The 16,446-nt window shown below is 40.7% G+C and overlaps 1 protein-coding gene across 8 annotated transcripts in view; it reads left to right on the forward strand.

Annotated features, from left to right (window-relative positions):
* LOC146553084 (disco-interacting protein 2 homolog C) overlaps nt 1-16,446 on the forward strand; it is a 199,788-nt gene that overhangs the window by 122,339 nt on the left and 61,003 nt on the right. For 6 of the 8 annotated variants that reach the window (XM_085255366.1, XM_085255367.1, XM_085255369.1 and 3 more), the window contains exon 5: nt 4,762-5,091. In XM_085255366.1, the coding sequence (XP_085111492.1) occupies nt 4,762-5,091 (330 nt within the window). Of the gene's footprint in view, nt 1-4,761; nt 5,092-12,074; nt 12,162-16,446 lie in introns of all 8 variants that reach the window. The other 2 variants (XM_085255373.1, XM_085255374.1) reach the window with 1 other exon arrangement.

Genomic DNA, 16,446 nt, shown 5'->3' on the forward strand with positions numbered 1-16,446 from the left:
TGGTTGTACATATACAATAACAATACACATCTATTCTATTCTATTCTATTCTATACTATGTCCTGTGATGTACAGCAACACATTGATGGTAAAAACTTGTTACATAAATCAGTTTTATTCAGTTAATTCCTCTTTGAATACACAGCAGCCAATCACAACACTGAAACCCCTGATAGTTAAATCAATAACTCTGATTATGTTGTTACAGAGGCACCTGTTATGTGTTGGGCTTTAGGTGGTAAAATAACAATCAGTGCATCTAGTTTCATTGGAAGCTTGGGAATGGGCAAGTGTCTGATTGACTTTGATCAGGGTGAAAATGTAATTGCTGAATGACGGGGTTAGGGTATCTTCTAAATGACAGCACTTGTTGGATGTTTGTTGTATTTAGGGGTTATTACTTACCAAAGGTTGTCATTGGACTTAAAACAGGTTAACTGGTGACAGGGTGATGAAGCGTCCGGGCCCTTTGAGGTGCATGGCTGTAAAGGCCGGGCTCGCTTAAGCACAAGTTGGTGGCAATGATAGAAAGATGTCAGCACGTACAAAACACCCATAGACTCCTGCCAACCACTGAAGGCAGCTGAGTGTCAATATTTAACTAGTATGAGGTGGGTGAATGTAACGTGGTATCTGACTATTATTAAATCTTAATTCTGGTGCCAATTTTTAGAAGCGTAAATAGATTTAAGTCTTTACTTCCCACAATATTTAATAGGAAAACATGTAGAAAATAACCTTTAAATGTACATTCATTCATTTTTTGAGGTTATTTCATCGAAAAACAGACTCACAAATATACATTGATTACTGTGGAATTATATTATCCAACAAACTGATGCATTTTCTCATAAACTTAGAATTAATCCATTAAATATAAAAAGGAGTGGGTGTCTGTTTGTGGAAGCCGCCACATTCCCCCACCATCTTGAAAATACTGGCTGAGATGCACGTCACAGTTCCACCTAATCATCCACTTCATCTCCTGAACTCAAGTCAGGGCTCTAACAAATAAAAACGTGCATAAACATGAATATTTATTCCCAATACTGTCACAATTACTTATTGTCAGCACATTAGACCCGCCCGTCTTTAGACAGGTGACAACTGGCAGTACCAACAGCCAGTTATAGGGTAACATGTTTTTAATCCTAAAAATCAATCTTTCACTCTGATAAAAAAAATAAAATAAATACATTACATTCTCACATTGTGTGAGAATTTATTGTCTGTCCAAGTCCAGCAATGTTTGGGAGATTTTAAAGAAAGTTTTGCTAATAGAAGCTAACAGCCGCTAACTGAGGCTAACAGCAGCTAACAGAGGCTAACGGCAGCTATTAGCAACAAAAACAGTAGCCCTTTGAGAGAAAAGCACAGGATATCCTCAACAGCTCAACTCAGTATTGCTGTCACTTGCAGGGGTGAGCTTCACTGATTCATCCACTCATATCAGTTTTTCGTCCTCCTCCAGAGTAAATAGACGTGAACACCATCTGAGGTAAACAGCGGACTGCCGGTCTACATTCACTAGAGATAAACAGCTGTAAGACTTTTTTGTCTCACGGCAGCCACCATAGCTAGGAAATATAGAAGAAACTCTGCGATCTGCAATCTTCTGACATCTAGTGGTGCGATTTTATAAACTGTACCCTTTTAAAGAAAACAAAAACTTAAAAATCTGCAAGAAAGATGATGTCATTGCTGTTTACCTTGTCTGTGGGTTTTCTGTATCTTAAACAACAGATGAATATTTGGTTTTAAAAAAAAGTCATAAAATTAATTGGGACATCTGGCATTATTCTATATTTGCTCAGTGCTTTCTGGCTCTCTCTAGCTCAGGCACTCCTATGATTATCTTTGGCAATCCCACTGCTTCCTGCTGAATACACAAATCTTTCAACAAATTGTTTTGTTTTTTTTCCCTGGCAAAAAAGAAAAAAGAGAAAAATGCTCGGTGATTTCCCCAAACAGCTGAGGACTATTTGTAGTGATGGATTAACACACATTTACTGCTTGAGTGATTATTTGGGGCAGCAGGACGATATATGTAGGACCGAGTCGAAGTAAATTATGACTTCTGAAAAGAACACATCAGTCAGTGCAACAGTGTAACTCACTGTGTTTTTAGCAGTTCCTGGACAAACAATGGACCTCTGTGCTTTAGGGGATGATGGCTTTGGATGCAAAATACCTGTTTGTATTGAATCTTATGGAAAGAGTCCAGTATTGACTTAATGCTAGTTAGCTAGCATTGATGCATGCCAGACTGATGATGATAACTGCTGACCACAGTTTCACTGAAACAGAATCTTAACCCAGCTCAAGTTTTATAATTCAAAATTCAAAATGGCAATGAAACCTTTGTTGAGCAGACTTTTTGCAAGACTCACATGCCACATGCTTCAAATGTGCATACGCTTTTTCTGCAAGAATGTTCATAATACTACACACAAACACACGTCTGCGTGATTTCCGGGTATTTTTACTGTTGTGCACAAATGAAGATAAACAAGCTGCACACATGACACACAAACTGCACACAATTCATCGTGCAGATTTAGAAAGACCTTGTGGGAGCATTAAAGGCAGTCGCACACATACAGGCACTTGTGCGCACGCAGCCACACACACATTTCTGTCAGCCAGCGAGGTTCATGCGAGGACAGCCGAGTCGTGTGTTGCTGAGCAGCGTGTCGTATCGTGCGGAGATGACAAGTGAGAGAGGCCTCTGATGTGCTCTCATCGGGTTTTGACTGATTTTCACAGCTGCATTTTCTTAATTTTTCCAACGCATCGTGAAATATATTTCTGTGGAACCGCTTTGTGTCACTTTCTCGTTTCTCTTTCTGCATTTTTCTGAGTATTTGCTTCGTAAGTCAGCTGGCAGCGTTGCGCTTTCAATATATTTTGTCACTGGAAGTCTCCCCATCTCGCTATGAGCAGGATAACGAGATCCACATTCATTAATCAAGTGTGTTAGCACAAAGCATCATGGGAAGACTACATCCAGTCACATGGTGTTTTCTAGTGCTGTCAGCTGTATCAATGACAAATATGCTGACTTTCAAAGTCTCGATTGCACACGTTAAATTGTAAAAGCAAAAAAAAAAAAACACCATAAAAGCTCTAGTACACTGATTTTCTTTTTTTTTTCTGCTTTCAAATTCAATTCTTCTTCTTTTTAAGAAATACACAGTTTGGTCATCAAACTCTACATATTTATATTATTTGACTCAAGCTTTGCAGCTCCTCCTGCAGTGCACTGTTTGACACAAGCTGATTAAGCCCTCTTCACCTTTAAATCAGTTTTATCCTGTCTTCACTAACAAAAGGTTTGCATGGTGGGTGTTGGAGGCTTCTGTGTTCACAGTGCCTGAGACCAAATTGAGGATCTCCCCTCTGTATATCATACAAAGGATTTGTGTAGACATGCTTTCATGTTAAGCTTCTTATTGATCTTTTAAGATTTGATTTACTAACACAGGAGCAGTGACGAAACTCTGATGTCTTACACTGAAACATTTATTGTACTAAGATCAGTGTCAGGGAAAATTACTATATAATCTGCACGAGTTCGAATGGTAATGTAAATCTTATCCAGATAAGATTTAACTTTAGTTTAAGGAAACAGCTGAAATCTTGTGTTTACTTTTCACCTAAGATTACACGAAGGTTGCTCCTCACGAGCTTTAGAGAGTCTGATTCATTATAGTTTTGCTAACGTCGCCACGCTACCAAATTCTTACACATGCATCATAGCATGTAACGTGAAAGATGTCACTCTTAGTGACTAACTTTATAAAATACTAAGCAAATGTGCAGCTGATATTTAGCATCTTTCATTCATCTCATTGTTTTGGTTCACCACCCGCTTCTCACCCAACAGCAGACGGGAAGCTCTTCACCGGTCGCCCAGAGCTAAAAGCAGAATGAATACTGGAAACAAACATTAGTCCTCGTTGTTGTTTGTTGCTCTAAATTTACCAGGTGTTTTGGTTTCACTTTGACCAACTTCAGCAGCTGATTCCATGTGGTTATTAAAACAAGAAAAACAAACCAAAGCATCAACTTCATAAATGTGAAGATGAACGCAGCTAAATGACAAAGTAAAGGCTTTGACTTAAACTTCAGGTTCCCAGATGGTTTCACCTGTTGCACAGGTACAGAGTCCCAGCTGCATATGTGTGTGTACTAAAGTCAGTCACACTGGAGCGCAGCAAACCAGTTTAACCCTTTATCGGGTAAGGAACCATTTATAGTTAAAAAGATCAAACGTCTCATAGTAACACTCTTGGGTTGAAATATTTGAATTTTAAATTTTTTTGGTTTTTTTTATTGTTGGACTTTCCTCGTCAGTCGCACAGTTACCTTCTCTCTGCATCTGCCCTGCGAGAAAACACACACGTGCACACTAATCGAGTACCTTTGAGTGTGTGTGTGTGTGTGTGTGTGTGTGAGAACTAGGTCAGCTTCTGTTGTTATTCATATCACCACTACTAGCCTCATAACGCCGTGGGCATTATGGAAATGCCATGCAAAACTTGCAGAAGCACACACCCGTGTACGCACACACGTTTTAGCTTTCACACGCACAAACAAGTTTGTGTTCCTCCCCTGCAGCGACTTTACCCAGAGGGGGGGAGTAGGGCTTACACATCGACACCTCTGTTTGCACCGGTGTTTGGAAAGATCCTTTTTTTCCCCCACGGTTTGGATAAAACTTCAACCCTAATGTCCATCCTCATCTTCTCTCTTCCTCAGACACCTCCTCAGGCTCAGAGGGCGAAGGTCAGGGGGACGGTGATGAAGAAGAGGGAGGAGAAGGTGAAGAAGAAGACGGAGGAGGCGGCGGAGGAACCTCGTCCAGCCAGGAAGGAAGCATTAGCATGGAGCACTGGATCAGCAGGGCAATCCACGGCACCTCCTCCACCACCACCACCTCGTCAACAGCCTCCTCGTCCTCGTCCTCCACACGCAGCGGCGGGAGCGGGGCAGCGGCCGGCAGGCTGGCTGACGTGCTGGCCCAGCATGTTCACATTTCCTCCTCCCACCACCACCGCCACCACCATCACCACCACCACCACAGTAAAGGTAGGTGACTTGGCGCAGTGCTGACATAATAGTCTAACTTTTGGTCTCGGCGTGGCACACGGCGTCCTACAGGGAAAATAAAACGATCATTAGCAGTTAGCGCTGTGTCATTAATGTGAAGGCCAACGACTGCAGTGAGTCTGTAAAGCTGTTTAAGTCAGTTTCAACTGAAAGGGAACATTTTTAAACATGAATTCAAGCCTCAGGCTGAAAAAACAGGCTTTCTGTCACGTCTGTCAAAGAGGTTTACATTCAGCTGTCCACTGTGTGGCCCTTTGCAGCTTTATCTAATGACGCCTTACAGTTATTCACAACACCTTTAGTAAACTACAAACTCCTTTAGCAAAGGTGGAAGACCCTCGTCAAGGCAGCTTCAGCTAATCCAGACAGTGTATACAAAAATACAAAGCTTCTGTTAGCAGGTCTCGACACTCCTAACGAAATCGGACTCTTCTGGACAAACCAAAACAACCCAACCGCTATAAGATTTCGATTTTTCCCGAAGTTTCCAATTTTGTTATGTTCGCCAAGTCGTGGTGTGTGCTTACTGTTACAACGTTTCTAGTTATTCGTCTTTCATATGGGACCAAATAGACAATCAGGACAGGGTTAATATTCACACACATTTAATCCAGATCATTGCTTAATTAAACATTGTTTTAAACATTATATGAAACTTAATCAGGTACAAATGACATCTTTCAACCCAAGAAGTTAATAAAAGTTTATTTTATTATGCAAAGCACAGTATGGACTCTGAGACAGCTGCATATAAAAACTAAAGCTCCCATCAGAGCCTTGTTTCTTATATATTTTCCCCCTTTTTCACCTCATCAAGAACAGAATAATAAAATAATAAGCAGAATAATAAACATAAAGGATTCAATACTTTGTGGGAGACCTCAAATCTCCCTCAGACCCCTTGAAGGTCCTTGAATCCCAGACTAAAAAAAAAAAACAGCAGCTGAACTTAAAACAGAAACTGTCCTGTAGTTTTTTCTGACTAAAACTGAGTCAGCAGTTAATAAAAGATGTTCTCTACCGAGAGAATCTGGACGTAGCGTTTCATCTTTGAGCTTCACAGTAAGATGTTGATGGCAGTGTTCAGCTCAAGGTCCTTTTTTCTTGTGTTCTTTGAGTTTGTAAGTGGAGTTTGTAACTTACTGTGTGTGTTTGTGGCAGTGCTGTCATTCTCCTGACAGCCAGTTTTCTCTTTTTGTTTTGTTTCTGCTGCGCTTTCCCCCCCTACTGCTCCTTTTTCAGTTTTCATACTTTCATTGAAAAATATTTTTGAGTCTCGTGACCTTGACGCCTGCACAAACTCAGCACATTCTGTAATGATTTAACAAAATCTGTCTCATCAGTAACAGTTTTTGTAGTGTCTCCGTTTATTTCCTTTTGACACATTTAAAGACACCGTTATACTGATGATCCTCATGCTTCATGTGCCAACGGCCAGATAACAGCTGGAATCAAACCATGAGACCAGGATGTGTCATGCTTTTGTTCTTATTTCTACTTATCTGATTTTTTTCTGCCATACCAACACGATAAACTGAAGGAAGTAACGTAGTTACTGGTATTCATACTGTTTGAATTGTAATTACCAGTATCTCTCGATCCAGACCATACCAGCTACCACGACATTAGGAAAACTGCTGACTTGACAGATATCCTCCACAAGGAGGGAAAGCCACAGGAGGTTGGTGAAAAGGCCGGCCGCTCACAGCCGCATCGAAGCATATCGACGGAAAGTTGACTGGGAGGGAAAACTGTGGTAGGAAAAGGTGCAGAAGCAACCGGGATGACCGCAGCATTGAGAGGATTGTGATGACAAGTCGATTCAAGAGCTTTGGAGAGTTTCAGCTGAGTGAGCGGAGGCTGGTGTCAGTATCTCAGAGCCACTACACACAAATGTCTTCAGGAAAGGACCTACAACAGTTTCAGTCCTGATATCAAACCACTGCTGACGCAGAGACACCGTCACAGTATCTTATCTGGACTGAGGAGAAAAAAGACTGAACTGTTTCTCAGTGGTTCAAAGTCCTCTTTTCAGATTAAAGTCAGTTTTGTATTTTATTTTGAAATTACGATGTTAAAGTCTGAAGAGTGAAGTTTCCACAGTCTGTGAAGAGTTGGTGCTGTTGGTGCTCCACGGCGTTTTATCAAGTCTGAAGTCAACCAGAAGATTTTAGAGCTCTTTCTGCTTCCAGCTGATGATGAACTTTTTGCATATGGATGGTTTGCTGACCGTGTTATTGCTGGGCTAACTCGCCTGGCCTGAATCCCAGGGAGGATCTATCAAAGCAACCTGGACGTCAGTAACACCTCAGCAGACGCACCCTGACCTGATCAACTCCACGCACCACTACACCGATACAGTAATTCTGTTAATGGAGCCTCAACCGAGTACTGAGTGTATAAATGAAATGAAACTGGACACGTCTCTATTGTCAAACCTTCCTTTGAATGATCTTAAGAAATATTCTAATAATTAGAGGCACTGGATTTCTTATTTTAATGACCTATGAGCCAAAATCATCTGAATGAAAACAAAAAAGATGCTTCAGTATATTACATGTAAAGGAAAAAGAAAATGAAGTTTATCATTTTAAATTAAATGATGAAAAAATAACCACCACAGCTTATTTAAAGTATTTCTGAGAACGTTTAGTAATACGTCTCAAAAGGATCAAGGCCCTGCAGAGGCTTGCTAGCCTGTACAAACTATCCTGAGAATGGTAATGTGTTTTAAACCTCAGCAGGAGAAGCAAATATGACCATTCATCAATCAGAAATTCATTGTGACCTGTCAGGATGCTGGGACGATGTTATTTAGTGGGCATTTCTGTTCTTTCCTCTTCCTGTCTGGAGAATTTTCACACAAAGTTTTTAAGCATACCTGCCAAAGGACTGAATGCGATTTTCCCAGCACACCGTTTCCCTGCAAAACTGGGAGGGCAGGACATTCTGCCAGCGCTACAGCAGGGTGGAAGTTGGTTTCCAGCAGCTTCAATTCATGTCGAAAACACGGCGCAAACATGAAAGTGAAAAACTGGCTCGCTGCTGCCACAGAAACCCATTTGTGCATTTCCCTGACAGCCGAGGACTGAATGCTCTGGCGGAGACAGGTTTGTTTTCACGCTGGCACGGCTGGTATCCAGCTCTGAAGATAATGCACCGGCAGACACAGAGTCCCCCCCCGCCAGCTCCACCCAGCCTACATCCAGCTCCTTCGCTGCTCTGATGGGACGACGCCCTTAAAAAAAAAAAAGTTTAATAAATCCTCTACTACTGTTCGATGATTTTCATCATAACCGAGCAGGCCTGTTTAGCTCTTCTCCTTCCCGTGTTTTTATTTTCTGCCGTGTCTGTTTCTAATTAGCCGGGCACTCCCCCAGTATATATCTGCTCCCATGCTTTTCTTTCTTGCTTTGCCAGGTCTTCTTTGAACCTCAGTCGCACTTTCAGCCATTTCCCCGTGAGTTTGTTTCTGCATTCCTTTTCTCCCTTCATTCCTTCACTTTGGCCCTAGTTGAATTTGTTTGCGTGTGGGCTGTATTTTGTATTTTTGTTGGTACGGTGGTTAGTACTGTTGCCACATAGCAAGAAGGTCCTGAGTTTGATTCCAGCAGCTGGCCAGGTCCTTTCTGTGTGGAGTTTGCATGTTTTCCTTGTGTCTGTGTGGGCTCTGGACTGGTGCAGTTGGTGGGGTTATGTTGGGCGTACCCGCCTCTCGTCCTGTAGTAGCTGGAATAGACTACAGCCCCCTCTCTCCCCTCTTTGGGTATCAGAGTTTGTCTCAGGGGTCCGGGCATGTATTTTCCTGCCCTTGCTGCAGTTGTGTGCCTTGCTTTTGCAATTACGTGTGTGACCTCTTGCCTCACAATAAAATGTATGCATTTGTGCATTTGTAGCCATCAAAGCAATAATGGCCTGTGTGAGGAATAAAGATGGGTACGTGACCCAGTTGAGTCATTGTGTTTCGGTCTTTGTCACCATCCCTGAGGGCTTTATACCCACAGCAAAGACTTTTGTCTGCAAGAACTGATAATTTACTACCTGTCAGGTATCTCTGCTGCTTCATTACTTGCTTCACTCACACTCTTTCTGTGGACTGAATACAGAAAACGTGGAACTCACAGCTAAGGGATGATGAATGACTACAGGTTTTCTTGTATTTATAAACCCCGGTTACATAAATATTCATGGCTGGAATGAAGCCTTGGCATCGTTGCGCATAATGCAATTAGCAAAAGGCACAAACTGCATCCAAATGTTGCCCACATTTTAGCCAGATTTCCGCCCACAACCATGCTTTGTTATAAACAGCTGGTGGTGCTAATTCTTCTGAGATCATTTAAAAGATTAAAATAATAGTCAAACCTCAAAATGTGCATAAAACCAATAGATGGAAACGCACTTACAGGTCAGCGATGTCTCGTTTCAGGTGATGAGAACATTCCTCCGTTTGTTTTTTACTTCTAATCGATGACTTTGACTTCCTCCCAGTCTGTACTGTGGCTGGTATACAGAGGCCTGTTGCTGACAGGCAGTTGAGTCCTGGGCAGCGTCTTTGGTTGCATAGCTAACCCTGAGAGTTGCGGATTTCCATTACATCACATCATGTTGTTGTAATTTTTCCAGCTGGTTGGTGTAAAGTTTCATTGAGCCTGTTCTTTTGTGAAGTTACAGAGTTCATGTTTATCACAGAGGAAATCCTGAGCGGTGTGCACACGTGTGGGTTGAAGCTCTGCTTCTCGTTTCCTCGCTCAAGGCCAACACAGCCTAGATCTGTGTGTGTGTGTGTGTGTGTGTGTGTGTGTGTGTGTGTGTGTGTGTGTGTGTGTGTGTGTGTGTGTGTGTGTAAAATCTTAGGAGAGTTTATGAACAGAATCATTCCCCCCCTTGTTTTTTATTCAGCTCTTATCAGAACTGCTCGGTTTGCCTGTGACGATAACTTTTTGTTCTCTCATATCTCCCCAATTGGTCATCGCTCCTTTCATCTCTCCACATTTTCCTCCAGCCTGCAGATCTTTTTCACAGGATCATCGCAGACGATCTGGTTGTTATTGTTGACTCTGGGCTGAGTTCAGCTCCTGTACAGAACCTGTGTGTCTGTGCTTGTGTATGTGGTTGCTGTTCCTGTGTGTAATGTTGAATACAGCAGCATTTTGCTGTCCAAACAGCAGGAGAATGCCATGTTATACCCCTAATTAAAGATTGTGAATTTTTATGTAGTTTTAGTTTGCATTATTCTCCTGAATTAGAAGAAGCTGATAACTATTGCATTAGTTAAACTGATTTGCATTACATTAAATTGCTGACTTGTTGTGAATGAATGATATTGTTTTATGATGCATTATATTGCTGAGTTATAAGAAATACTGTTTGCAGAAGGTTATTGTCTAATTTGTCTATATATGCTTATATAGTAGGGGTGGGGGAAAAAATCGATACTATGTAGTATCGTGATATTTTGTTTGCTAATAATGTATCGATACAGGGACAGCAGAAATCGATATTTTGTTACAAAAAAGGTTTTTGTGCTCAGAGCATGTTGATCCTTTTTCTGAGCAAGGATCCTGACATTCCTTCACTGTCCAAATGTGTTTAACTTGTTTTTTGGCAGCAATAAACATGACAGTTTACTTCTTTTAATTTAAGAAATGTTTTATTTTAATTAAGTTTAAAACTTTTATTTAATGTAAAATTATATTTAGTTTTAATTTACTTTCAAATTCTTCAGTTGCTGAAGGGGCTGCATAGTTTTCATAAATTGCATAGTTCAGAATAGCTATAATTGTACCAGATGGTTGCATTCAGTTAAGTTGGACTAGACTGTAATACAAACCGTTCAGTTTGTCAACAATAAAACTGACTGAAATGAGAGAAAGACTGAGTGCGAGGCTTTGATATTAGATAAAATGAATATTGATAAAGTTTACTTTTATGTACAGAATCTGAATATCGCAAAATATTTTTAAAAATTGCAATAATATCGTATCGTGCGGTAAGTATTGTGATAATATCGTATCGTGGGATGTATGGTGATTCCCACCTCTATTATATAGTTATATATAATACAGTACAGATATACCTGCAATTACTGTTTATTAAAATTAGAGTAGGTACAATAAATTAAGAGTAAAATCGGAAGCAACCATCTGACAATATTGTGTAATGAAGTTTATATTCTATAGAGTATAGTGCTGTAATATTTTTATAGTAAGAAATTGTTTTTGTAGATTATAGGTGCACATTCTTTACTTTATTGTAATTTAACAGGAATCTTGTTCGTGTATTTATGAAAAAAGTGATACTTTAAAGTAGGTAATACCGGTACAGTGTTAGGCAATGATAAGAAAATGAAATATCGCGATAGAATATGGGTAAAGCGCACATGGCCTTTGTTTTCATACGCACATGGTGGACAAAGCATGGCGGCGACGGAGAATGAGAAGGGCGAAAGCGGATCGTTGAATGAAACAGATGAACCAGAATTGGTTTGTAAAAATGTTGCAACTTCAGTGGAACCGGTTTGGTCCGGATTGTCATAATTCACAGTGACACAAAGCACCAAAATAGCTGAAATGAAAACTACAGCCTGATGGAGCATTTCTCACAGAACATCCAGCTGTGTGCAGCTGAGTGCTTTAATGCCTTGCACACTGTTGAGAACCAACAGCAGATATAATTTCTTTAAATTTAAAAGCCATGTACGCACACAGCTTACGTCGGGAGTTTCTTTCCTCACCAGAGTTTTCCTATTTTGGCTTCTTTTTGTAAAGTCCCGTGGAAAACACTCTCCTGTTCCCACAACACTCTGCAGTGTGGAGAATCTTCACATTATCCAGTTACAGTTTAATCTGTGAACTCAGATTTTGCGTTGATGTGCTGTGTTGTGTCAAAAACAAAGACCAGAGGTTTGCGATTGATGCCACTTTTAAAGACTCCCCTCCCTTCTTGTTCCTCACATGCAGGCCTTTTAAGCCACCTCTCCTTGAGAAGGAGGAGGGCAGTGCCAGCTGGTATGATAGAGAATGGAAACTCTGGTCCACGACGCTCCGGTAAGTTTCAATCGGAGCATGGCTGGTGGAGAGCCCAGAATGAGGGTCAGTCTCCCGCCATCCCTTGGCACGAACAGGGATGTCGTATTTCCCCCCTCATAATTTTCAGCTAACCTTCTCTCCACAGTGCCCTCCATCATATGCCTGCTGTTCGAGCTGTGCCCCTCCTCAGTTGTTTCCCCGCTAATTAAATTTGTGCCTAGCCATGTTGTATAAGTGCAGAGGAGAAACCATCAATGCTAACCTTGATAGGAGTAGCATTGAGTTGTTGTGGTAGATGCATGAAAGCAGTTTGTTTGTGTGGATTTGAAAAAAGGCTGTGCTTACAGCTTTTGAAAGTGTGAATTGTTGATGAGGAAAATCAACAATGCTTTTAAAGAAGCTGGATAGCAGCTTGTGTGACTCTTTCCTCTTTTCAAGGTTCTTCTGTTTGTCGTTTTTTATTGATTTGCCTAATTATGCAGCATGATTTTAGTTGTTTTCTCAGCCAGAGGCAATCTGCTTTCAAAGCAGCTTTTCATCTAGGCCAGAAAGCAGATGGTAGAGGAATGCAGGCTGCCCGTCCGCTTCCTTGTTTTAGTTTTTGTCTGTAATTTTTTTTCGTGTTGTATTTTTTGCAATCTGCTACCTCAAATCATAGATACTATATCAAAGAAACCAGCACGACATGTAACAGCCAAGAGTTGTGAACTGAAGACGCTTCCTGCTTTGCACCACTCAGTGCCTGGCATGTAAAACGGCAGCAGCACAGGATGATGCGCTCATTTACTGAAGTGACTCCTTGCACCATTCCTGTTGGACTGCCAGAGAAAATACACTTATCCATGGTGGAGCAAACAAGGAGCAGTCACTTGAAGAAAGACTTTAAGAACAGACCTCTAATTAACCATTTGTCATTGTCAAAAACTAAAAATAGACTTTGAATCCACTAACACTGCTCTGGAATAGTTCCCATATTTAATGTGATTAAGGCGTCTAGATGAGGCCGACTGGGATTTAACAGGAGCTTAGCCCCCCTGTCAGTGCTGTATATCTGCAAGGGGAAGGTCGGTGGTCTCTAAGGGAAGAGGAAAACAGTTTGGGAACAACATGATGAATGAGATGAGGAAGTGATTCACATCTTGATCCTACATTTAGTTTTATTCGGTTACTCATTTATGTAGTGCCAATTTAATTAAAAAAAATCTGTTGCTTTGCATTCAATATGGGGGAGAAAACCCTAAAGATCCTGTAGAGGAACTTAGCAACAGCGGGGAGGAAGAACGTCCCTATAACCAGACTGGAGGAGGGGACGCCATTTAGAGGCAGCCAGGAGTCAGAGAAAAGAAAAGACCAAAACAAAGAGAGAACAAACAGGACAAAACACAAACTGTGGGAGAGAGCAGACAAAGTTAATGAGCTACAATAGTGACATGAATCATTATTAAACACCTGCGAGTGATTTTTGACTGACGTCTCTCCACCACCACCATCGTGGAGACGAATAGCGTTCCTTCCTCTGCAGCTCCAGAAACCTGGAGAATCAGTGCAAAGGTCCATCGAAGCTGTCGTGATGGCACACGTTGGTTTTATTTCTTAATTAGGCTTTTCATTAGTTTTCTATTTTTCTTTTATCTAAGGAGTGCTCCCTGACTGTGGCCTGGCCCGAGTTTCTGCCTCTTTATTAGCACAAACAATAAAAGCAAATTCAGCAGTGATGAAAACACAAATCGAAGCTACTCCACAGATTATAAATTATGGAACAACTGCTGTAATGTAATATGAGATCGTCTGGTTAACCTATTACTTGAGAGTAATTCAGCAGCAGCATGGCTGAGGGCTGCTCTACTGACTGAGTAAAAAAGTGCATTACAGTAGCTGTTAGAGATAAACGAGCACCTCCAGCTTCTCTTAAACGGTGCATCTAAAAGTATTAATACTTCTTAGGTGGAAAAAAAGATCTAGAGATGTGTTTAACATGGATGCTACTCATGTTGAACTCATGATTCACTTGGTTTAAATGAAAAGATATAGCTGGATATCATCGGCAATTAAATCGCTTTAATAGTAAAATTCCCATCGAAGAAAATATAAAATTAAAAGCATCATGGGGCAATTCAGCAGCTTTCTTCTGGTGCTTGGGAGGAAAAAAGTATCAGTGTGGACATGCACATGTATTTGTGTTTGTAAATTTTGGGAGGAGAGTATTTAAACGAATCATACAAATGTGTTTACTGAGGTTTGCAGCAGCCTGTTGACTGTTACATATGTGCAGGAGAGCTGCAGCTTCACATGGAAGAGCAGGCATTTACACACACGACGCAGAAACTTCTTTAATATGCCAATGAGTCAGGATCGGATGGTAAATAAAATTTTGTGTTCTTCTGCATACGTAGATCAGCTGATCTAAGGTAAATATACTGGAATACTTTAGAACTTTTTCACCAGCAGCATTGTAAGACAGTGGGGAAATATCAGGCATAGTCCCCAAATCATCTAACAAAATAAAATATAAACCAGTTTTAAGATGTGCCTGAAACACCAGTGGTCACTGGTGTTACAAAGAACCAAAGCATCCCATTACCCCCTGCAAACACAAAATTGTTTCAAAAACAAACAAAGGCTGGTATTTTTCTTGTCATTCACTGCGTTAAGCCCCAAATCAGCCTGTTTCTGCAGTGCAGTTTGAGTTCTATTGATCCAGCATAAACAGCTTGGTTTTATATTTTTGTAAGAAATATATTAGAAATACTATGATGGAACTTTTTGTAAAAATCATGCATTTATTTACTCAAAGATGGATTTAATGCCCGATTCACAAGAATGCATGAATAATTAAACGTTTTTGTCCAGTGTAAATAGGCAGCGGACACAAATTATAGCGAGGGTACTTCCTTTTCAAGAGAAAGAAAGAAAATCCCAAACTTTTCCTTGTGAAGCACATTTATCCACAGTAATGCTTCAACAAGATTCACAGAAATTGATGGAGACATTTTCAATTGTGGGGCTTGCAAACTACCAGCCACAGATCCTTGAGCCCGCACATTAAAGTGTCCTGTCCCTGAAACAGCCTCAGCCTCTCTGATGGATATTCCAGCAGTGAATGAGGCATTCATCATCATCATCGTCCTCATCCTCATCCTTAGCCAGTGATGATATTCAGCTCTGTCTCAGGTCTTCATAAAGACGACCTGATGAGGTCACCGGAGGTGCAAATATGTGTGCGTGCATGCACACACACATATTCTCACAGATGCTGCACAACAAGTGCCTACAGAGAATATATGTGTAGCTCAAACCGTCAGCCCAGATGTTGCAGAGACAGCGTGCTACAGTAATTAGCATGCTTGTGCTGGGAGCTGCATTGTTGATATGCAGTCCATGTCTGGATTAAGAATTCAGTTTCTCTCCAGCTGGCTTGGGCTCAGTGCTTTGCTAGTAATCATCCCTGCTTTCTCTCACTGTGCACTTATATTTCTCAGTCTTTCCAAGCCTTTCACTTCATATTGAGCTCAGCGGCTCTCGGCTTTATTTGTTCGAACACATGAAAGAGTCGTGACATTAAATGGATAGAACCAAATAAAAAAAACAAAATGAGTAAGCTCTTGGTGTTTTACATTTAGCACAAGTCGTTAGAGCTTAAAATGATTAACATTGTGTTGTGAATTAAATATTTAATTTGGTCATTGGTAATTCACCTCATTATTCTGGATAAAGGAGACATAAACACAAATAAACAACTGGGAAAAGATGCATCAGAACAGCCTTTTATTTTTGCAGTATCGACATGTAGACGTCAAAATGATAATGGCTAAATCAACCTATTCACATTTCACCAGTTTAAAGAAATATAAACAAAAACTGGCTATAGATGGGGCACTAAATGAATGACTGAATCCATGAAGTGCTTCTCTTCAATTCTTGTGGGTTTATTTATGTAGAACCAGCTGACAATGGTCACTTCAAAGTGTTTTACACCATAACAGAAGATGCTGCAACGCTCTGACATGAGCAAACACTTGGCGACAGTGGGAAGGAAGAACACAAGTCAATGCCATTAGATAATAAAAACACAAGGAGTGAATCCACATACAGAAAGTTCATTTACAGAGAACATCAAATATAAGGTTATATATAGTTGGTGGTGGATGGAGCCAATAGACCTTTAATCAAAGCCAAATGAATAATGAAAGTCAATGCTGACAGCTCTCAATAGAATAAAACACAATGATGTGAAACCAGAAACCCAACCTCGTCTCATCATCCGAAACAGATGCTAAGTGACGTAATGAGCATCCTTCGAAAC

This window comes from Mchenga conophoros, linkage group LG18 (genome assembly GCF_057382185.1).
Source record: "Mchenga conophoros isolate Kocher_MC1m ecotype Shallow Benthic linkage group LG18, M_conophoros_male_GT1.1, whole genome shotgun sequence".
Taxonomy (NCBI): Eukaryota; Metazoa; Chordata; class Actinopteri; order Cichliformes; family Cichlidae; genus Mchenga; species Mchenga conophoros.